Below are 24,110 nucleotides of genomic sequence, written 5' to 3'. Positions count from 1 at the left end.
TTATACGAAACTAACCTTATGCAGTAATCATTTTACAATGTATCCGTGTATCAAATCATCCCATTGTACATCTTAAACTTACATATGGTATGTGTTAATATCTCAATAAGGGTGGAAAAAAGAACTAACCACATAGGCTATTTTTCAATCTTAGAAAACTACTGCTCATTTAATAGAAAGAATGACCCTGGCATAAATAAGTGAATTTCAGTTTAATCACAGTATTCTCATGTTTCTGAATCACCAATAGGTTCACACACATTTTCCTTATTTCCTTTGGCCCATTCAAGTTGAAAATACAAAGGAAGGCTGCATATTTATAGCCCAAATTTATCTGTGCCAAATTAGACGAAGGATAATCTGACCCATTCAAAGTCTTCAGCTCCCAGATCTTGTACTGACTTGTTTTGACTACTGGCTGAGCCAGTTTGCAGATTGGTGCGTCACCATGAAACTTCTATTGGAACATTCTTCAGTTTGCAAATGCAAGTCATCTTGAGACCAAACAAATGGTCTTATTTATAGGCCTTCTCAAGGATCCAGCAGAAGTTGGGAAAATCCTGTATACTAGACCAGTCTGACTGCACAAAAGACTTGGCAAAAGACAGCAGTGTACCTCCTGTTAGGGGTTTATTGGTCAGCTTCCCTTCTTTTTAAGTACTAAAAATGCCCTACTTGAAAAAAGAAAAAACTTCCCCTCACCCACTTTGTAGAAAATACCCCTAAATAGTAAAATGCTATACAGTCCATTTCTTCACACCCTCCTGAACTTAGAGGCAAAATCGTAAATATCAGGTAGGCTGTTGGAATCCATACATGTGTCCTTAGTTTCAAATTTTCAGGAAAAATCTCAAATGTTCATTTACGAAATTTATTTAAAAATTATTTAAACATAAAATGCCCACAAATCTGTAGTTAAATCTCAAGATGAATTCACTGGCCCCACGAAATACCTGCGACACTTTCTGTAGTAACGTCTCATGTGTCTGTTATAATCTACAACTTTCTTTAGCTGTGGCTTTTGAATTTTGTTTATACAAAATTCAGCTTGCTAATGCACTGAACACATGTTTATATAATTGGCGTGTGTACATGCACACCATCGATTTGGGAAAAGTCGAGCCATTTTAAGCATTTTGTTTCTTAGCAGGGAATTAAGCCAGAGAAAAATGTTATTAAATATAAGGTACAATTCAGAGAGTAGTTTATAGATCACAGGAAAAAGCCTGAAAACCATTTAACACAGGCAGCCCAGAGATGTTTGTGGCCATTATTAGGAAATAAACCTCTCTGTGAAGAAAATCATTCCTTCCTTACCCAACAAGTCTTCTAAGGCAATTAGGCAATTAGAAGGCAGCTTTTAGATTCGTGTTTGAGATGAGAAAAACTGAACATTTAGTCTGTGCCTGGCTTTCCTGTAATTCTCACTACAAAGGGTATTATAAACATAACATCTGATTATGTTTTTTCCCCTTTTGTTCTGATGATTCACATTTATAACTATTAAAGGTATCAGATGGCAGCTTCCGTGTCTCCTTGAACTACTCTGTGAACACCATTAATCTCCCTATTCAAAAAAGGTAAACAACTAAAAATTATTGTCATTTCTTAAATTTGCTTCTTAATCGCCTACGTCAGTGTGAATAGTTTCTTTTTTTTTTTTTTTTTTTCCGGTACGCGGGCCTCTCACTGCTGTGGCCTCTCCTGTTGCGGAGCACAGGCTCCGGACGTGCAGGCTCAGTGGCCATGGCTCACGGGTCCAGCCGCTCCGCGGCATGTGGGATCTTCCCGGACCGGGGCATGAACCCGTGTCCCCTGCATCAGCAGGCGGACTCTCAACCACTGCGTCACCAGGGAAGCCCGAACAGTTTCATTTTAAATAAATGAAACAAACCAATCTGAGTCTGTAAGACACATAGTACGGAGTTTACCAAAAAAAAAACCAGGTGATAAAACACATCACAATTTCGACATCCAATGCACATTTATTTGTAATTGCCGGAATTGCTCTGAAATTATACTGGTAACAGGGGGTGTTATTTTACAAACTGAGGGAGAGATGTGCAGGAAAAATATAATTTGTCCAAGATCACAGGTTGTCACTCCATCAGTTAAAAAGCAAAAATATCCTTTGTGGGGTGTCTGATTTCTCATAGTTATTATTGAAAATTCTGTCAAACTTCGATTTCTCTTCCATTGACCCCTGTAATCTGTCAGTGTTAATTGTACAGGTTTTGGTAGATTTCTATGGATCTACTAACTGAAAAATCCTGGTTCAATATACAGGGAGCACTGTTCTCACAGAAGCAATGACATACTTTCCCTAGAGTAGTGGCCACCTGAGCCTGCCTCAGACTCACCTGGAAAGCTTGTGACAACTCAGACTGCTGGGGCACCTCACAGTTTCTGATTCAACAGATCTGGGGTGGGACCTGAGAACTGGCATTTGTAACAAGTTCTCTGGTACTGCTGGTTCAGGGAACCTTACTTTGAGAACCTCTGTCTTAGAGCGAAAAAATATTTGGTGGGTGGCTGAATGCACGAAACGGTATTTTTGGAATTGGGAATCCAGGGTTCCCAATTTCCCTTGGATTGAGTGAATTTGGAACCAGAGATCTTCTTTAAGAAGTATATGGTCCACTTATGAAGCTAGCAACCCCTTCCCAAAATGGCATTTGCACTGTTTTCTAGGTGCCATTCCAAGCAGTGCTGGCTGCAAAATAAGTAGAAGAATTGTACTGGTGTCTCTCAGAAGCCATGCTTTTGTTTCTCTGTTTTGGAAACATTTGGGGGTGATTCTATAATTGTCATAAAACTGGCTCTGCATCTTGTTCTTTTCTCAATACTTCTAACACTTAAGGAATCACAAAGAATGAGAGAAGAGGAGGGCTGAAGCTGGATTTTTAAACTCCTACCTAGCAAATCCCAGGCTGTCTAGGAGCCTGAATCCTCTGCCCTCTTGTATCCTGACTGATACATTTTCAGCTGGTGGCTTTGCACTTCTTAGGGTCCATTGCCACTTCCTAAGGGCGCTCGAATTTCCTTTGGAGGAATGACCTTGGCTGCATTGTGTGTAAACTGAGGAGTCTACTCTTCCTGCAGGCCAGCTCCTGCCTTGGGGGGGTCGCTATACATCTTAGCCGGACTAAGAACTGCACTCAGCCAACTGGACACTCGTTCCCGGAACCTTTATATCGCATAAATGATGTAAGGATAAAAGAAACTGGTGGGGTTTGCTGTCTCAGCAGCTGTGCCCTGCCCAGCTTGTTCTCCCAGGTCAGTAGTTCTTAATCTCTGACTGTATCTTAGAACCAGTAGAGCTTTGAGACGTCCCACCCTCAAGCTCTGATTCAATGGGTCTGGAGCAGGGCCTACACATGTCAAGTTAAAGCTCCCTAGGTCATTCCAATGTGCAGGTAAGGACTGGACCACTGCTTTGATCCTGTTTCCTACTTTTCTGTTGCTGCCTTGATTCCAGTTTCCCCCTCCCTTTTTTTTTGAGGCTCCTGGCATCATCCCCATAAACTCTCTTTTATTTAGATTATCCAGCATTAGTTTTTGTTACTTATGTGGAACTGATTAAGTTCATAAAGCACACATCCTCTGGCTCCCAATTTTAGTAGAAGCATTGATACCTTTGAACCTAGCTTTAGCAACACACACACACACACACACACACACACACACACACACACACACACACAAGGAAATATGGCCCCTGGTCACTGGTTCCACCTAACCGCACACTGGCTAACCACTCACCTTTTGTATATCATGATCCTGCAAACTTGAGACAATGTGCAGGTCAAGTGCAGTCATTTTTGGAGCCCTGTCAAAGACTGGAAGCTCTCCCACCTGCAGGCCATCATCGGATCCCAAAGTGGGCCTCTCGGGCCACGACAGACTATATTGCATCTGACACAGCAGGCATCTCTGGAATCCACCTTTCAAGTTTTCGGCAAACCATTTTCTCACTGTCCTTCACAAAGTTGACATTTTCTTCGGCAGCACGATAGGAAAGATGTCACGTCGGCTGCTCTTCAAGTTCTTGTCACGGTGGTTAGCACCAGTTCTGTCATCTTCACTCTCCTCACAGCCTCCCATCTTGAGCCATGTCACAAATAATAATACATCTAGAGCTGTGTTTTTCTGGGTTCTTTGGGTTTTTTTTTTTTTTGTCAGATTAAAATGACCCTAACCCGGCTGCCCACACTTTAGGACTAGTTATGCAAATTCTTCTCCCTTTCCCCAAATGTTTCTGAGCTAGAGCCTGTTAATTAATGTCTATTGTAGGATTAATCCAATATGATTAAGCACAAGGCTTTTAATGTGAAATCCTTTATTTTGATGCTTGAAATTAAGTGTGAACATTTGAGCCAAAGAATTCAAGCTACCTTGTGTTTTGTGAAAGTGAAATGACCTCTTTGGGGGCGTTAAATTGTTGCTACTCACCCAGGTGAGCACGCAGAGTCCTAGCGTCTAATTATCCTGCTACCAGGGTTCTCCACATTGTTGAAAGCCGGGCCACAAAACCTCCGTTGGGAAGGTAAGATATCTTTTCAAGAAGGTCAGGTTACTAAATTAATTCAAAGCATACAATGATTGATGTGTTCTGCTATTGCATCTATTTGGTGATCAAGTGTAGAATCCAGTGTAAAAAGAAATGTGTGAATTCAACAAAAGAGGAAAGAGCGTCTGGTCCACCTCTCTGCATACAGCCAGCTTTAAGCTCCAATCACTATCAACAAAGGGTAAAACTCCAGTTGAAGTGGGAATATACTTTCTCTCCAAATGCAAATGTCCACATATGCCGGTGCAGGCACCGTAAACATGATATATTCTCTCTCTCCAAATGGATGCATGCCTACAGACCGCATTACAGATCCATGAAAATGTCCGTAAACAAGCATGATAACTGAATCCTACGTGCTCCAAAAATGTTCCAGCCCAGAAACACGAGAGCTGAAAGGGTCAGAGTGGAACAGAATATTTTAGTAGCCGTTCCTTGTAATGGTCCCTAAATAGAACATTTAGACCAAACACACTTTAACTTCTCTTTTTAAAAAAAAAACTGACTTCTTCTAGCAATTCTTAATCCTTACAACTTCCAGAATGATACTTTTGAATTTGATCCTAGTGTGGAATATTTTCCTTTGTCTCTTTCAAATGGTTAATAACTACACATTCAAGACCGCACCAAAGCATCATCATCTCAAAAGGAGACATCCCCACTCACTCCTCTGGATGGTATGTGTAAGGCCAACTGGCCCGAGGCAGGGGAACACAGTCAGATTCACAGGTTGCATCAGACCGAAACTCTCCGGACCACCCAGTTCCAGAAACTGACCTGGAGACATTCCGGACCACCCAGTCCCAGGAACTGACCTGGGGACTTTGCACCCAGCCCAGCCTTCCCGCCTTTCGAGGGGCGGGACTAACGGTTCCCCAGGATACCCGAAAAGACCACCAAATAAGGAACACCCTGCGCCCTCCCAGATTCACCACACCCCTTTACCTTCTTCCCCTTATAAAATCTTGCCCAACCCTCGCCCCGGGTGCGACTTCTCTGGCCCCTTTCTCCCGGACCAGTGAACCTCACCCGGGAGCGCTCCCTAATGAAGCTCACTTGAAGCTTTCCTCTGTTTTTCGGTGCCGTTTGTTAAGATCCGACCTTACAGTATGTATAATCTCTAAGTTAATTATAAATTGTAATTAGGACTCTCACGTCCTGTAGTCACCACTTCATTATGAAAGCCCAGCCTTACCCTTTCTTCCTCCTCTCCCTCCAGCCCATGCCCTTTTCTAATTATGCCCTGATGCCCTGGGGCTTAGACACGCTGCTAAAACAAATATATCAAGTGTTTGTATCACAAAGAGTAAGATAGAGAACAACAACAAGCAGTTTCTACATTACAAATGCACATTGAAGCTTTTGAGGTTGGCTTTACTCAGTTTGAAAAAGAGGCCAGCAGAGGGCAAAAATACACAGGTCAAGACTTTTCTGACTTGTTTACTGCTTTTCTAAATATGTAGCTATAAGCCAACAATAACAGAAGGTGTCTTCATTCTCTTATAAGGATGGGAGTGATGGAGAAGTCCCTCCCTCTGAACAATCTCACAGAATGTGGATGTTATTGGCACAAGGACATTAGTTAAAGTGGTTCAGGCTCTGCCCACGTTCTGAATGAAGCAAGAACCCAACAGATGATTAGAGAAATGGTATAAAATGTATGCATCGCAGGAAAGTACATATTTCTTTCCCCAGAGAAGGACCAATTTCCAAAATTTGTATTACATAGATTTTCCTTTTTGAGGACTAAGCGAAGAGGCGGATTTCTTTATTTCTAGACAAACATAGACAATTAGGTTTTTAAGTCCACCCTGAACACCCAATGACCTTATGTACAGATTTCTGAGTGGTCAGAGCAGTGATATGTGTGGCTTTTGGGTATCACACCTACCCTACCTAAATAGAGTGTGACATCTGAAAATATGTTTTTGCACCAATGAATCTAATAAACACAGCATGAGGACACACTGGTGGAATTTTAGAAGGAAAATGCACATTATTTGGATGGTTTGTCATGGGCCAGAGAGACTGCACCAATGAGACAGATGATGCAGCACATTTTATAAGATTTTGTGTCTGAGCTGGAAAATATGCTATTGTCATGGGACAGATTTCCTTTAGGAGGAGAGTCACATGGGTTAAAAGTTAGAATATAAGCTCTAGAGAAAAGTTTTTCTTGGGATGCAGATTTTTACTTGAAATGTGTTTGGACTTTTTCCCCCCTCCTTCTTAGAAGTCCTTCTGCTTAGGTGAAGCTGGTTCTTTAGGATTTAGAGAGCATGACGCAGACATCTGTGAGGCCAGCACTACCTGCTCAGAGCCAGGAGAGGAGGCCAACCAGCCACGTGCTCCTGTCCACAAGTGCAATAATGCCTGTGTCAGTGTGTAACATGAGACCAAGAATGTGAATGTCACTGTCATCCCCCAACCATGCCTGCCTGCTACCAGACTGCTGTATTCACAGGATGGTAAAAGAGAACTACCCTGCTATAGTCTTTTCTCTCTCTTTTGGGGAGGGAGAGGTAAAAACACCAGACATAATGTCATGATGGGTGTATGTGTGTGTAACATGGAGAGAGAGAAAGGGAGGAAGGGAAGGAGGGAAGCAGAAATTGGAGAAGAAGGAAAAATATACATATGCAAAATGACTCATTTACTTCCAGCTAGGCATTCCCCAAAAAGAAATAAAGGAAACCATTACGTGACACGGATTGGGAGTGAGGGACCCACATTGGAGGCAAGGACATGGTCAGTAAAGCTGTGGTCCAGGGGAGAGAAGACAGAGACCTGAATTCTGTCAGTGGCATCGAAGAGAAGGAGAAGTGGATGGACTTGAGAGAGATTTAAGGGCACCGACAGGGCACGGTAACTGAATCCTTGTGACGTGCTGAGGAAGGAAACATCAAGCATGGCTCCCAAGGTTTTGTCTTGGGCAACTGGGTGGATGGAACCACTTACTGACTTAGGGAAGCTGATGGAGTAACAGAGGAGAAAAGTGAGCTCCATCTGAGCGTTCAGTTACTCAGATCTAAGCCACAGGGATCACATGGTCTTTGCACACAAGTGGCACCTTGGCTCCAAATACATCTCCCAAAAGAATCCTTGGATGCATTTTCAGAGATTTTTAGGACTCATGCCCTCTTACATCTGCTTACAGACTCATTAATCTACGCAGCTTACTTTGGACTGGGGCGTTGGCATTATGGATTTGTTAATTGCTGATACAATGTACTTTCTCTGCAGGCCATATGTGAAGAACAGCACTGGCATTCAAGAAATGTTAAATAATAATGTAAATGAGAAAAATTTCCAATCCCAATAATAAAGGGATCCAAGGAACATTGACGCAACTTGCAATCATCGGAGCTGTTTGACTGCCTTGTCATTGTGGGACAGTGACCAAAGTGATGTTAATCTAAATGTCATCTAGAAAGAATACTAAAAATATTATGGTGAAAATTAAGTACTGCAACCTTAGGAGCTGATTTAAAAATTAGAAGATATAGCGATTTACATCTGTGGATCTGATGATCGCCAAGTGCAACCAGCTGAACATACCCACATTTTCCTTTTCTTTCCCTCTCTCTGAGAAAATGGGTTCAGTTTTAAAGAGCTAGTGCAAACGAATGTTCCCTCCATCAGTGGTTCTTAAATGTTGCTACATATAAGATTTTAAAACCATGATGCTTAGGCCATATCCCAGACTAACTAAATCAGAACCTCTGCAGGCGGGGCTAAGGCATCAGCATTTCTTAGGCTCTTTAAGTGATTCCAACGTGCAGCCAAGTTAGACTACCAAGGCCTTGCGTAAGCAGGATCTGCAGACCAAATGCCTTGGAAATACGTGGGGAGGAACTGATTACAAGGGCAGATGCTTGACTCCATCTAAGACTTGCTGAATGAAATTATTTGAGGATGGGTCCTCATACTCTCCACTTTAACAAACTCCCCCTGTGATTTATATGCACACTACAGTGTGACACCCCCTGCACAAGCTGAAAATCAGTGTCATGCCTTTAGACACAGAATACGTCTGTGTAAAAGAAACCAGAATCCAAGTAAAAAGGAGGAATCTCATCCCATCACCTGGAAGTTGGACGTTTTGGGTTTTGTTTGCAGGGGGCTGCCCTGTGCATTGTAGGGTATTTAGAAGCAAACCAGGCCTCTACCCATAGATGACAACAGCACCGCCCTGCCCCAGTGTGACAATCAAAAATGTCTCCAGGCATTGCCAAGTGTCCCCAGGGGAGGAGATCACCCCTAGTCAAGAACCACTATGCTAAAAGATTCCAAACACGTGATGGTTCCATATCTTCCACTGCTTGGAATTATGAACAGCAAACACCTTCCTGATTGACCAGATATGTCTACTTTGGATTAGATACTTTAGATTCAAGTAGGTCTAGTGTTTCACAGAGACAGGGCACAGGTTTTCAAAGAAGGTGGGATAAACTCAGTCACCAGCACCTGAGCCATCACTAATGATGTCCAGTTGCAGTAGGGCCGGGCTCTGCCTTCACCTAGGGGGGGTGCTGCTGAGTTACGAATATGTAAAAAATGGAAAATTAGGTAAAAAGCTACTTTTTACCTAATCTAAAGTTGGTTGTGAGAGGCCAGTAGGAATGTACTCTATTGTTCAGTTAAATTCAGTTCAAGGGCAATTTGTTTCCATGAGTCACGAGTTCCTTCTTATTGTGGGTCAAAGAATAGATAACCTCTCCACGCACAAACAGTGTTCATCCTGCTGAAAGAGGTAGGAAAATGGGTTTTTTCCCCCAGTACCAAAAGGCTGTTAATTGCTGTTCAAAGGAGACCCTCCTTTTAGGTGGTCTAAAGCTCCAGATACACTCTGACTTCTTCCACAAGGTCAAAGCCACCAGGTGGGCCAAACTGATTTTGGACATCTTTAGGACAAAAATGGAAAAGTCTTTAACTAATTCAGATGGCTGCTAGGGGATCTCACCTGGAAATGCTGAAATCATATCGAATGGCTAAATTTGCATCTCACGCTATACACAAATGCTAATGCTGGGCAGGTAGTAAGGCAGAGAGGTTACAAATCCAAGCTCCAAAGTCAGAATAGCCGTGTTTGAATTAGGCCCACACAGGTATTTGCTATGAAGCAAGTGACTGAATATATCTGAGCCTCAAACTCCTCATCTGTTAGGTGAGGATAATAATAATACAGATCTCACAGTGATGCAATAAGTGTAAAATGAGATAATATATGTAAATAGCACTCCACACAGTGCTTGGCATATAGCAAACACTTATTAAACGGTGGCAATTATCCTTATTTTATTTCAATGTTACTTACGAAATCTAACAATGGACTATTTTACTTGTTATTATAACCCACAGAAGATAATTTCAGAGGTTGATGGGATATTACAGATGCTCTACGTGCTCATTTTGCAGATGAGAAAACTGAGGTATAGAAGTGAGATATGATAATCCTAGATTTATGCAGAACAGGTTCTAATACTCAGATCTTTAGAATCTATGTGCAGTGCTGATGTAGTACAAAGAGGAAGAGCTTTGGACTCAGAATATCTGGGATTGCCACCTCAATTTACAGAATTCAGTTTCATCATCTGCAAAATGGGTGTCAAAGTAGCTAACCTGAAAACGTTATTAGCAAATGAGATAGAATGTATGAAAGCACTTTGTAAACTGTAGAATTCCACACAACTGATATTTAATATTACGATTTCTTCTTCCTTTAAAAATGCAATGCAAACATAGACCCTCACAAGCCTCAACGTGCCACTCACAATCCTTTTCGGTAGTTTTTCACGGCACAGGGAATAGGTCAGGCTCCAACAAGGGTGGCCATTTACTCTCTGCTCTGCTTCAGTGCTGATCACGCCAAAAGCAGCACCTTGGACAGCAGCCAGAGACGCTTCCTTCAGGCGCCTACAACACTCTATGCACTCTTTTACTGGCTGCAAGCTACTTCTACCTTGAGGTCTGACCCTCACAGGGAAACACAAAACTCCACTCCACCTTCATCCTTGTATACTGCGAGTTCAGAAGATGGGTGTCCACATGGGCTCGGGGCATTCTTTGACCTTCACTATTGGATCTGCATACAGTGATTGATAGCCTGCTACATTCTCCAGGAAGTGAAAATTGGCATTTTCATTTGGTCTGCCTACAAGTGGACTGTATATATTTTAGGACTTAGAAATATCCAAGTGAATAAATTCATGCTGAAACATGAATACCTCCTTGTGAACTTTGTGTAGTTTGGCAATGCCAGGGTCAGAATATCCATTTCAAAACCTCAACAACAAAACTTTAAAATGTCAATGTTAATTTGGGGCGAGATAGGGAAGGTGAAGAAGGACACAGGATAACACTGGAGATAACTGTAATAATCTATTTTAAAGGGGAATAAAAGCCACGAATTTGCCATTTTACCAATTCACAAAGAGAGCATCCCTAAAGGACACAGGAAACAAGACAGGATCAGTATAAATTTTAGAACTTAAAAGTGCTTTCAAAGTGACCTCATCATATAAACGATTCTAGTAAGAGTCATTAATTTCGTGACAGACATTACTTTGTGCCTTTATTATAAACCATTATTTGAAGATGGATTTCTTTCATGAGATAAACGTAGAACTGAGAGGGTCTGCTAAAAATGATGGACCTACTATAAATGTATAAACCCATCTTATGCCAACCCATTTTATTTGCTTCTTAACCATAGTTTCAAAATTATTAAACATGGGTTGCTTATTATGAATGACTTGGTAAGGTACCAGGCCCCTAACTAGATGCCACTAAAATAGCAATCTGACTCATGATTCTGTTTACATACTGCTCAGTTAGTTGTTTTGTTTTCAATGCAAACATGTTTTAAGTGTCCCTAAATACCTGACTCAAATTCATTCCTAATACACGGTATTTTTGTCCATTGCTAGGATTTTTTAAAAAAGTGCACGTTTGAACAGAGACTTCAGGAATACACAAAGCTTGGGGTTTGCTAAGGTGGAGGTTGCGGCATGGATGGGGGGGTAGAGAAGGTCACAGACATAGCAAAACACAAGCCAATACACACGTAACTTCTTACCTTTTGGGCTCTGGATTTGCCTGGGTTTTGGGATTTTTTCTTTTTTTGGATTCCTTTCTGGTATCTTTTTTAGCCTCTGGTTCAGATGGGGAGGGAGTTTTGCTCCCTTCAGGGTCTGTATTTGGTGTCAGCCCACTAAGGTACGCATGCATTTGTTGACTTTGGAGAAGGGGTGGTCGCATGGGGCATGCAGAGAGTGTGGCCAGCCATGGGAGAATCAAGACCACACATACATGCACAAACAAAAGAAAGAAAAAGAAGGATGCATCAAAGAGCAAGAGCAAATGCATTCAAACTAAAATAATAAGCAAAAAAAAAAAGATGCAAACTTGCATAAGGAAAATCAGAACTGAAAATAAGAAATCCAAAACTGTTTCCATGACAAGATGTATAAACCTAACTGTGAATCAAGTGGCAGTCTTACAATATGAAATCCAGACAATGTGTATCATAATTCATGATGATGTTTACCAGGGAGTTTACAAAAACACTTCATTATTTTATAACACTTCCTTATTCAGTAACATATGTAGAATACAGTGTGACAACCCAGAGAATATAATGCAACTTCTCTCTCTCTCTTTAAAGAATTCAGTCCAAGAGGCTGTAACAGATAGTCATCAAAGTGTATATTTATAAAAAGCTGAATTATGCAGAGACAGTCCCCAGGTATCAGAGTTTTCATGAATATCTTTTATGCAAATGAAAGGTCACGTGCTGGGCTAGCAAACCTTATAACAATGGGAGGTGACGAAAATCTTGTTGCCTGTTAAATATTCAAACCTACAATGCTATTGTTATCCAGCTCTGAATGTTGAAGTTGCATCTCATAAAATCTACCAGTGCTAGACAGAGGAAAAGCACAGAACTAACCCCACAGACACTTCAGAGTTGTACAGCGTGCAAAGATGAAGATGACTGATACGGTTCTGATTTAAAAGAAAATGCAGTCAACTCTGCATGCTCCCACATACAAATTTCCGCAGAGCAGCAACTTGTTCATCACAGGCTGGGTTTCTGAAGATACCTAGTTTTCCTTGGGTGTGCCTTCCCTGGCTATTGGTTGAGGTGTCCGGGGTAATGTAGGGCTTGTCTTTATAGTAATGTGAGGCTACACACACTGGGATAGTAAACTGGCTGTGGCAGTGTGGAAACTTATTCCATGTCTTCACAGCCAAATGGTAATGTTCTTAAATTATTTGCCGCCTTGCGTTATTCAGAACACGGAACTTTTCCTCCAGGAGCTGGGCAATGTCTAAAGAAAGAAAGTACTTAGTATGGAGTTGGAACTGATGTTCTGGCCTTGTCTATAAAACCTATAAACTGAGGGGGTTGGTTACACTGTGATCTCTGAAGCTCTTCCCAGCTCTGCGGTTAAACTCTAAGTGTCATGATTATCTGTGCCTTCCAGCTTCACCTAGCTTGTTTCAGCTCTTGCTTTGCCTATGCAGAGCATTTGTTTATGCTGCTCCTTTTGCCTGGAACCACTCAACTCCTACTTCAGCACTCAGCCCAAGCACCGATTCCTTGAGGAGGTTCTTCCTGCCATCCTGCCACCCCATCTGAGTTGTGTTCCTTTATTAACTGCTACCATGGAGTTTTATTCCTTCTTCTCCGAGGACCAATCTCTATATAACTCTGCCCTCATTTGGTGTCTGGTTTTTGCTCACCGTGCACGCTGAAGGTATAGCAGAGTACCTGACCCTCAGCAAGTAATCATTAAATATTTATGGAATGAATGGTAGCAACAACAAAGGCAAATACTCATTTAGCCCTTGCCATGTCCCAGGCATTGTGCTGAACCCTTTATATCCACTTGCATCCTCTTGACAACCCCATGAGGACACTATCATCCCTGTTTTACAGATGAGAAAACAGTGGCAGAGAGGGTTTAATTACCATCCAGGGTCATGGAGAGCAAATGGAGCAGTCATGACATGAGCCTAGATTGTTCTAATTTCAGAGACCACTCTAGAAGTCCTGTTTGCCATTTCTGTTAAGTCTCTTGAAAGGAGAAGAAATTCAGACCTGTGTGTTTTTTGTGTTTGCGTGGCTGGTGCGTGCGTGCGTGCGTGCGTGCGTGCGTGTGTGTGTGTGCGCGCGCGCGCACGCCCACTGGTCTGTACTACTGAGGGAATGGGAATGGATAGAGTTAGAGATGACCCTAAAAGCAGGACCAGTCATAAACCATGGCCAGTGCCTTAAAAAATATTTTTAAAGGAATACCTCTGGACATGTGCTTACCTGTTCCCATGGACGTGGGATGCACAGAAGGCAAAGCTATAGTGAAGGAGGGTGGGGTCAATCATGGCGCCATTTTCTGCCCGTTCAAGCAAATCTCTGAGGTAACAGAGATGTCGGTGACACCCTCGGACTCCATTTCGGGCGCAATACTCGTCTAGTACAAACACCTGGCCAGGACTGAACCAGCCCTGTTTGGAGAATAAAGGAGAGACTTTCTTTTAAATATAGGTTGGGTTTTCCTGGGGGAGAGCTGCTAGAGTTGGGGATGACTGGAGAAGGGGGTTAACAATAGCCACAGAGCTAACACTTGCTGATTACTTGTTAAGTGCCAGCCACTGTGCCCAACGCGGTGCGTGCTATCTGGTTTAGTCCTCATGACAGCCCTGTCAGGCAGGTGCTGCTATCCCTGTTTGATGGTCGGGAAATTTGAGCTTAAGGGAGGACATAGAGTTTCCCCAGCATCCTGCAGCTAGTAAGTGATGGCATCTGGATTAGCAGAGGGCATGATTCCAGAAAGAGAGGCTCACCCACTGCTTTAACACTGAAGCGTACACCTTAAAAGAGTGTTGGAGTGTGGGTAGGGCACAGTCTTGGTTACTGATAAGAGGAAATCATAACATGAATGCCTTAAATTGGTACAGTGCTTTACCCTTGACAAAAGAACTTTCAGTTGAGCCCCGTAACAGCCTTGAGAAGCAGACAGAGCAGGTTTATCTCCATTTCACAGATGAGGAGATGGAAATAAGAGCTCACAAATAACACAAAACAGGCAGGACTCAAACCCAGCTCTGTCTTTCTTCTTTTTAATATTACAGAATATACCTACTAACATGGAAATATGGTCACAATGCAATAAATTATTGTAAAATAGTATGTAAGTATGATACTATTGGATTCTTATTTCACTTTTTTTTTAACATCTTTACTGGAGTATAACTGCTTTACAATGTTGTGTTAGTTTCTGCTGTATAACAAAGCGAATCAGCTATATGTATACATATATCCCCATATCCCCTCCCTCTTGCACACCCAGCTCTGTCTTCCTCCAAGTTTTCTGGGTGTTTTTTTTTTTTTTTAATACTCTGGAGCATTAATAAATACTAGGATTGGTCTACATACATGCTAGGACTTCATAAATCCTTTCACTTTGGAAGAAAAAAGTTTTTTAGATTTAAAACTGAAGATAATAACAGAACTTTCCGAAGAGAACAACATGACTAAGTTTTCAAGTTGTGAATCATACAGGATTCAATTAAACTGAGAGGAGCTTCCTGGGCCCTGGCTGAGCGTTTTGCCTTATTCTTTCCCTGGAGGTTATTTGTTTTCTTATCATGTATTTGCTCGCTGCAGGACCACACAAAACTCTGCTCTGAAAGAGAACCCGGATGGAATCTCCGATCCAGAGCAGACTGGTAGGCATGATGGGGTAGAAAGTGCTGCCTCTATCATGCACTTAAGAGCTGATCAGACAGGCTAAGCGACTTGACACTCAAAGGCACCCTTGGAACAAGCCTGAAATCCAATCACTTCTTTCAGTTTGGGTACCTTTCTGAAGCAAGAAAGAAACCAACTGAGGTGATACATTGTAAGCAGAGAATTTAGGATTGTCTTAAATATAAATTTAATTTTACTTTGAGGGTCTTCTCTGAGTCATCTTTTGAATATGGCTCTGTCTTGGGAGAGAAAAGGCAAAAGGAGAAAGTGACCAGGTGGCAGGTAAAGGCCAAGGAATTGCAGCGAGGGAGGCCCCTGCCAACACTCTCCTCTGGTATTAGTGATCCGGGGAAACTTCTATAGACAACATGCAGCTCAGCAATGCATCCAACGAAAGACGGCATCTTTCCTATTTCAAATGATAAGTTACTGCAGAGGGCGGGAGAGTAGTCGAGGCAGTGGGCTGCCCCTATAGGCAACTTCTTTGCCACTCCATCTGCTACCCCAAATGCTAAATCTTAGAAACAACACTGCTGTGAAAGATTAAAATATATTTTCTACGACTCAGATGACACCAAGTCTTTTGTAGATGCCAAAATAGCTGCTTTGAAAAGAGTTGAAGAAATATCAATTAGGAACTCAGTCGAAGACACAGAAAAATTTATGTATTCCTGCTGGTCGGTCTCCAAAACTAACTGAAAAAAAAGATTGTAATAATGAGAAAATGGAATATATAGAGGCAGGAGATAAGGTCTTTTTAATGGCTGTTATTTTCTGAAATTTGGGGATGATGATTAATAGATACAGGTACACAAACGGGAAAGGATATGATATGATATGATGTTTTATGATATTCATAATTAATTTTGGATTTTTAGGCCTATATATGATTCACAGGGAGCGAGCTTCAAAATTTCATTTCTGGTTTAATTTTTTCTAGAGGGCACTCACTCCTTAGTGATGAATTTCTTAGTGAAAAAGAAAATCGTTTTAAGAAATTAGGATTCGAAAAAAGTCTTGAAAATAAGACTCCTCAAAAAATTCCTCAAGAGACTAGGAATTGTACATAAAAAGAAATTATTTAAGTTCAGAGGCATATTCTTACAAGTTTCACGAATGCAATTTATAATTACATGAATAATTACATAATCGTAGGAAATACATTTGAGAAAAACTGCCTTGCAATGCAAGGTAAGCTTTTCTTTTTTTTTAAAGTCAAAATGATGTATTCCTTTCCAATTTGGCAAAGTTCAGACTTCTGATGAAGTGATTCTAAACCTGAGATAATCAATGAATCTTTTGTGAGACGAAGATTAATAAATTATTCCACATATTCCCGCTTCTGTTTTTTAGACTATTTTATCTACCATTTTAAATATTTTGGATCCTGGCACAAAACAAGAAAAGGAATTTAAAACAAAAAAATTAGTCAGGACAGATTTAGGGTATAGCCATACCATGTAGACAAAAAACCCAGATTTTCATTATATTTATGTTAATATCAATAATATGTTAAATTTAATAATATACAGATATATTAACCTTAGTATGTGGAGTCAGGGATGAGGCTTTTCCTCTGTGTAAAGCCATTTCATCCTTTCCCCTCACCTTTCTCATCTATAATGTGGGATTAAAAGCCTTTATCTTTAAGCAATGAAGTAACAATTTCTGGTTTGCAGAAGGAAATAAATTGGGTCTCTCTTAGGCTTTTGAATTTGATGGTATAACCTCAAATCTATCTTCATAAATCTAATCAACACGTAATAGCGGTCCCTTAAACTTAAATGGATTTAAATCTAGGCTTAAAATAGGATTTCAAGAAATGTTCATGCTCTTGCTGGAGAGCGGGACTTCTAAACGTCTAAAGCACCACACGAAAATTCCCCCAAAGGGTGAAAAATGCTTCGAATACTAGGTAGAAAGAAGAAAGCCACTCAAACAAACAAACCCAAACCCATTTACCTTATGAAAAGGGAAGTGAACTCGATTTACAAATCATTTTGATCTTTAAAAAAATAAATAAAAAGGACCCATTCATTTCTGAGACAGGAGCACAGGGTCTTACTATGTGGGGTGGGGCGCGAGGGGAATCTTAATGTCTAAGAAACCGAGGCAATTTTTACAAGTTCTCCATAAGCAGGTGCCAAACTCAATTACCCTCTTGAGAATATTTCTCATGTAGCAGCTGAAAAGGGGGAAGCTCAGATAGGGAGGCTGGGGAATTGGATCCGTCTCTACTGATAACTTCCTCCCGCTCTGTCTTCTTTCTTTGGTAACTAAAACTATCTCAACACAGGAAATCAAGAACACATTTATAATTGTTAAAGGGGCTCCACAACGGAGAAAAGAGCTTCTGACATAAAGGTAGAAAAATATTTTATTTTTTGAAATGTTATCACGTTTCAATTGCTGTATACCAAAGAATATACTTGCCAGGCAAGAATAGGAATCATTAAGTCTGTGATCCAAAGTAAGACGTTGCACCATCTCAAAGAGGGAAGCGTGGTCAAAGTTACAGGGGTTGGAAGAGATAAATTCATCCATGCCATGTTTTTGAGCTCTATCTGCGTCTGTTCATTTATACATGTAGAGAGAGACACAATTTAGAGAAACACATCACATTTTCTTTGACATTTCAAATACACAGGAATTCACTAGGCATTACAAATGCTAGCTGTTTCCCCGTTACCTCCCACCAACATCCCCAAGATATTCTTTTTATACCTCCCATTGTCAACTTGCATCACTTACTGGTGAGTTTATTGCATTTCGGCAAAAATATATTGGCATCAACATGTTTATCAAATGATCACAACTCCAGTGCATTTATGTTGTTCTTGAAAAACTAAGCACTCGACCGTAACTTCGCCTGCGTTTCACCAAACACTGAAAGCAGATCGGATCTTTGCTTATAAAAGCCTATTTAGCTTTTAGGTTAATAGATTCTGCCATTCCAGTGGTTATATCTAGAGCAATTTCTCTACAATTATTGGGATTATCTGGAAAAAAAGGGTTATGCTGATTTTCAGCAAAGTGACAATATTTTTATCCTCCCCTTCCAAATCCCCGTGGCCGATTTGGTTGCACAAAAGGTTTGGGTCCCCATCCTCCAAAATTAAAACAAAATAATAACAAAAGATGTTCATTGAAACCTGGAGAATAAGTTCAACGGGAATTTAGTTTGTGATAGCCAAGGACATTGCCTTATAGTGTGCTTACTCAGTTAGCGAAGCTTATGAAAGACAAACAAATGTACTCAGCAAGAGCTATGATCTGCCATTTATTGTGAATTAATAGTCTCAATGTATTCACACTTTTCCTTACAGGGTGAAGGCTGTAGGCAAAACCTCCTAAGGGCTAACTAATTAATCTCAATATGTGTAACTAAAATAGTCTATATTCAATCGGCAAAATAACTCAGAGAATCCGACTCGAGTGAGACCAAGCAAATCCCAAAGAGGAAGGAATGAAGGTCCTAGACATTAAGGGAATCGGCTCACTCTGTCTCATATTTACTCACTGTCCTGAAATGCTGTGAAGAAAGAGAATCTTAAATCAAGCAAGAGTTTATTCATCCCCTTGCGTGCAACATTCTACTGGAATACGGGCACCTGCCAGGGACCAGTGATGCTGTCAGGACACGGGAAAACGGATTTCTGACTTGAGAGGGTATTTGAATAATATTTTCAAAAGTGGCCTTCATCCCAGGCAGTTTTCTTTTTCCTCCCTGCTTGGGGGATGGCTGAAAATGGGGGTTATAGCTGCAGTGTGATATTAAGATGATGATTTTTCCTCACATTATTAATTTTGTGTATCCTTCCAACCTCAATGCGTGGTATGTCAGATGTATGCCCTCTTTTTGTTGGGTTTTAAATCTTCAGTCATCTTTCATAGAAGCAGCAAGTGGTCAGTGTTTGAACAGGATGTGTTGTTTATGCCCAAGACACACAGAAGCAACGGTTACCAGAAGGCAAGTTGAAGAATGTCTGTTTTAATAGCCAAATCGCTCTACTAATAGGATAAAACACAAAATTCTGGAAGGGATATCACATGAGCAGGAATTATATTAGAGCATCTGAAAGAATCCTCTTTGCTGGGTTAATTGCCTCAGATTTGTCTTCAGGAAAGTGCTTTCAATTTGAGTTTATGTGCTTTATCTAGGAGGATTCTTTTGTTTGGTAATTTGGTCTCCAAGCTATATTTCTCCTTTGACTCAGGATGGCTAGAAAGAGAGGTGGCCAGGAAGTTGGTACTGGGGAGAAAGCTAGCTGCTTCTAGGATGTGTGTGTGTGTGTGTGTGTGTGTGTGTGTGTGTGTGTGTGTGTGTGTGTGTGTGTGTGTGTGTGTGTGTGTGTGTGTGTGTGTGTGTGTCTGGCTCAAAGCAAGTGTCTTAAACCTGCTCTAACTTTAGTTGTCCCCCTGCAGGATGGCACTCCTGTAATCCAGGTGATACTGCTCCGTCCCTTAGGACAATTCTGCCCTCTCGCCCCCATCCCGTCAGTCCCCGGAGAAACGAACAGTGGGGTACACCCATTGCTCATAAAAAGCCTCACTCACTCCGTGCCTCCCAATTCTAGCAGATCGATGAGGCAATTTGGCTAGCATCAGCTTCTTGTTCTCAGGTTTCTCAGAAGAGGCTGCAGGCTGACAAATCGGTCGGGCCCTTTACTTGGCCAGTTTGCCTCTGCTATTTTAGTGCTCTTCAATTATGATGGTGCAAACAGTCATTTAGCCAGAGAGAAGGGGGCTCTTCTGTAGCTGTTAAAAATACGCCCCACGTTTGAAGTCTCTTCCTCTATTTGCTGAACCTCTTGAAAACTCTGTGATGAACTATTTTGCATGGCTGCCCACTCAGGAAATGGATCTGGAAAGAGAGCTTGCCTCCTCCGTGGAGACCTGGATACAGACCTACCCCCTCCCACCTCCCCATCCATCATCACAAGACGGCTTCACCACGCTAATTCTTGGCTTCGACTTTATCTAAAGAACAATTTCATTTTTACTTACATTTTAAAGCAGGTTTTAAAATATTCTTAAAATCCGCCTGTTTTCCTTTTCCGAAAGTAACCCTATCAACATAAAAATTCCTTTTTCCCTTCTTCCTTCTTTCCTCTCTGTCAGTTCACACGGGGGTGACTGAGCCTGGGACTGATTTAAGGAGGTCTGGGTGCTCCTGTGAGCTCCGCTTTTAAATAGGTGTGGGATACTGGCTGAAGTGTTGATCTGTCTGAGTCTCAGTTTCCTCGTGTGTCAAATGAGCCGAACTTTTAGTTCCCTTTCTGCTGCCACTGTCATTTAATCATCCTTAAGGTCCCTTTGCACCTTCCATGGGATGGAGCTTAATGCAGTAGGAATTTCCAGCAAGTAAAACGAGCAGCCCTTGGATTTTTCTTACACAAAATCATCATTTACTCAGAATCAGGCTCATTATCTTAATGGTTCCAACAGCTCAAGAGTGCTTAACAGGGTGGCTGGCTCCCATGAAATTTCTGTGAGTTTCATTGAGCTTGTTACATTCAGACGAAAAAAAAAAAAATAAGAGGAGCAGTAGGCCAGGAATGCTTTTTTAAGGTGTCCAAGGAAGGGGTGTGATTTTGATGCTCCATCCAAGCAGGGATTTTGAAATTTTTGTTCTCTGCTGTGTTCCCACAGCACCTAGAACAGTACCTGGTACACAGCAGGGACTCGAAACATATGCATTAAAATAATGAATTTATCTCACTGAGATAAATAAATGTGCTCTCAAAACAAATATTTTCTATTTCTTGATTTTAGGAAATGTTGATACACTAAATTCAACAGGCATAGTTTATTTGAGCTAGGATAGCAGGTGATTAAGTGGGTGGGCTTAGAGGGTCACGAAGACTGAATTTGAGGCCAGCTCTGCCGTTACAGGGTATGCAATGCGAGGAAGTTGATTAGTGTTTCTGAGTCTCATTTTCCTCATTTGTAAGTTGAGAATGGTGTTTGAGTCTACCCTCAGAGAGGACTGTTGACAGGATCTGATAAGCAGAACCTGTAAAGCACCTACATGCCTGGCATATACTAAGTGCTCAAAAACCTTAGCCACGAGTGAACGGGCAGGCTTCCTAGTGCCCCCAAAGCCAGTTTGTTTAATATTCTTAGAGACCAAGGCTTTCACTACATTGATCGCTATTAACCTATATTGTTCGTTATAGGCTGCTTCTTAAACTATATTGTTTCTAGGAAGCTGGGAGTCCTTTCCAAGCTCTCTGCTTCATGCTTCTCCTCTGCCCCTGTATAACCAGCTCTTATTCTCTGTCTCTGTTTTTGCTGGGTGATGTTCCAATTTCTCCGTGGTCAGAACACACACTTAAATCCCCTGGTAGATAAAATGTTCCTTGAGGGGTAACTTTCTGATCTGTTACTTCCCCTGGCAGCTACCAGAGGAGCCAGGTCCTTAGAAGGTGTTTATTAACTGACTTACTCTGACATTTGCATCTCAGGAAACTTCCCATCGACTTTATTAAAGGAGTCACACACATGGGGATTCAGATGGCATCTTGCAAATCCCAAAGTGGGAACATGTGTTCTTAGGGGGAAAAAAATCTTATAAAAGGAAACAGAATTCTAGGTGCAGGTGTCTTTGGATACCATTCAGATTGTCTGCCTGTGTCTCCATACATGTCTAGGACCATATGCATTACATATGTTATCTATTTTAAAATAAAACACTGCAGTGGTCCAGCTGTTCCAAATTCTGTTTCAAAGAACTTGTGGGTGCTTCTCAAGCAACACCACCTAGTCATCCTTGCATGGTCCCAGTCTGTTCTTCTACAGTGCTGAACATTAAAAACTAAATCCTCCTTGCAATCGCATTTTGCCCTGTGCAAATAATTGGAAATGGTTGATGAGAGAAAAAGAAAACTCCAATGTTGACATTAGCGAGGGGAAAACAGCCCAGAGCAAAAGGATGAGAAAGTCAATTCCTGGATTCAGGACACCCTGGGATCAATTCCCTTGCCAATGTTTGGCATGTGTCAAGGGAATGCAAATGAATTTAAATACTAGGCTGAGCGAAATAGAATTAGGAGGGTAAAGTAGAAGCTTAAAACTCTAATGATGTTTGGATTATCTCTTGCTTTGGGAGACACGTACCAATGTTCTTTTTCATTAATATAGGTACTTTTTTTTTTATTATTTAAGAAATCAAGGATCGACTGCATTTTAAGAATTTACTTCAATCTTTACCTTTTTCAGGCCTGGCTGAACAGTTGCTCAGTCCTGCTTAGTTTGTAAGGGCTTCAAATGTATTGAAAATGGGCTATGTAATTTCATAGGCTCTGGAGCTAGGGCATAATTCAACACATCTTCCAAACAATGCTTCTTGTTTCACTTCTGGGCTGTAATTGCATAAAGATTTTGGAGTTCTTTACAGCATGGGCATAGGAGACTGACTTCAGACTAAACTTAGATGAATAAAGCTGATATTGGTACCTAAACTACATTTATAAACTTAAAAGAACTATCAATGGGTATCCATGACACAGAAGCGGGCTGATGGACATGCAGACTTAGGGAAGGCAAGTATGCTTTCAAGAGGAAACTAATTAAAATTTTTACCCCAAGTTTGCTCAGAAACAATTTTGGTTTGGCATTTAAGGAATGTTGGGAAAATAATGGTTCCTAAAGTGATACGATTATGTGGATTTTATACTCTCATTTAATCTACTTAAATTTCAAGTGATGTTCCTAATTGACCATCCTATCGTTTATTTTGTCTGTGATGTTTGGGTTCATTTCATGTTTGATATTCTTTTTCTTTTTCTCCTTCACAATGGGAAACAATATATCATAGTTTTTCATGATCTCGTCTTAATAGCAAGCATATTTGTGTGATCTTTTTTCCGATAGAAAGAAATTTAGCTAGGTTTGCAGTAAGGTCTACCACATGGAATTTTCTTGGGTGGGAGGGGAATAATACAGCTTTCCAATTTTCATTTTGTTGAGATTTTTCTATTATCCCAACAGCTCGAGGAATGAATACAAAAGGTCAAATCTTTTTATTTTGTAGTATTACCTGTTAGAACTTTTTATAGGCTAGGGAAAAAATTCTGCTGTTGAAAATAACTATGATTGTGTTGTTAACAAATTGTCTGAGGGAGGCTCCTTCCTCTAATGAATCCCTTTTATAATAAACTAGGGGTAGCTGCTTTATCACTGAAATTCAGAGCACAGTTATGGCTGTTGTTATTCCTGATGGATGCTAGAGGCAAGAGAATAGCTCATGTAACTATAAAGTCACTGTGAACTCGAACTGCAAATTAAAAGGTGACTTTGTATCCTTCCTATATGGAAAATGTGTGCTTGTCATATCTGCTTGACAGTACAAGAGTGAATGTATGGTTTGGACAATAACGAACAATGACAGTAGTCAACCTCATCAGAAGACATGAAATAAAGAAATGACAATGATTGATGGCAGCTGACTGTTTACGGATTTTTCTAGAAGAGTTTTTCTTGGCATGATCAAGTAACCAGGGGATGTTGTGCCCTGCCTGAGCTCTGCACAGCAAGCAAAAGACTGGTCCTCCCCTGCCTGCTGCCCTTGAGAAACAACTTAATTCCTTCATGGTCCCTTTGACTCAATCAAGCTAACTTGCATGGCCAAGAGAGGATGGCTTCTTCCGAAGCTATCAAGGTCCACCTTGCATTTTGCAGAAATCTCTGGCAATACACCCAAGGGGATAAACATGTGGTATTTATTTCAATGTTCATTTTTATAATTCTTCATAAGACAAATGCTTTGAGTAAAAATCATAA

General features: G+C 41.0%; 1 protein-coding gene across 16 annotated transcripts in view; it reads right to left on the bottom strand.

The window, feature by feature from the left end:
* The window catches only part of CADPS (calcium dependent secretion activator), a 479,657-nt gene that overhangs the window by 129,220 nt on the left and 326,327 nt on the right, over positions 1 to 24,110 (bottom strand). For 15 of the 16 annotated variants that reach the window (XM_060163968.1, XM_060163967.1, XM_060163969.1 and 12 more), the window contains 2 exons: positions 17,760 to 17,896; positions 13,893 to 14,080 (listed from right to left, as the gene is read on the bottom strand). In XM_060163968.1, coding sequence (XP_060019951.1) covers positions 13,893 to 14,080; positions 17,760 to 17,896 — 325 coding nt within the window. The remainder of the gene's footprint in view (positions 1 to 13,892; positions 14,081 to 17,759; positions 17,897 to 24,110) is intronic. The other variant, XM_060163973.1, reaches the window with a different exon arrangement.

This window comes from Lagenorhynchus albirostris, chromosome 10 (genome assembly GCF_949774975.1).
Source record: "Lagenorhynchus albirostris chromosome 10, mLagAlb1.1, whole genome shotgun sequence".
NCBI lineage: Eukaryota > Metazoa > Chordata > Mammalia > Artiodactyla > Delphinidae > Lagenorhynchus > Lagenorhynchus albirostris.
Note: the sequence above shows the minus strand (reverse complement) of the source record. Positions and strands in the feature narration are given on the sequence as shown.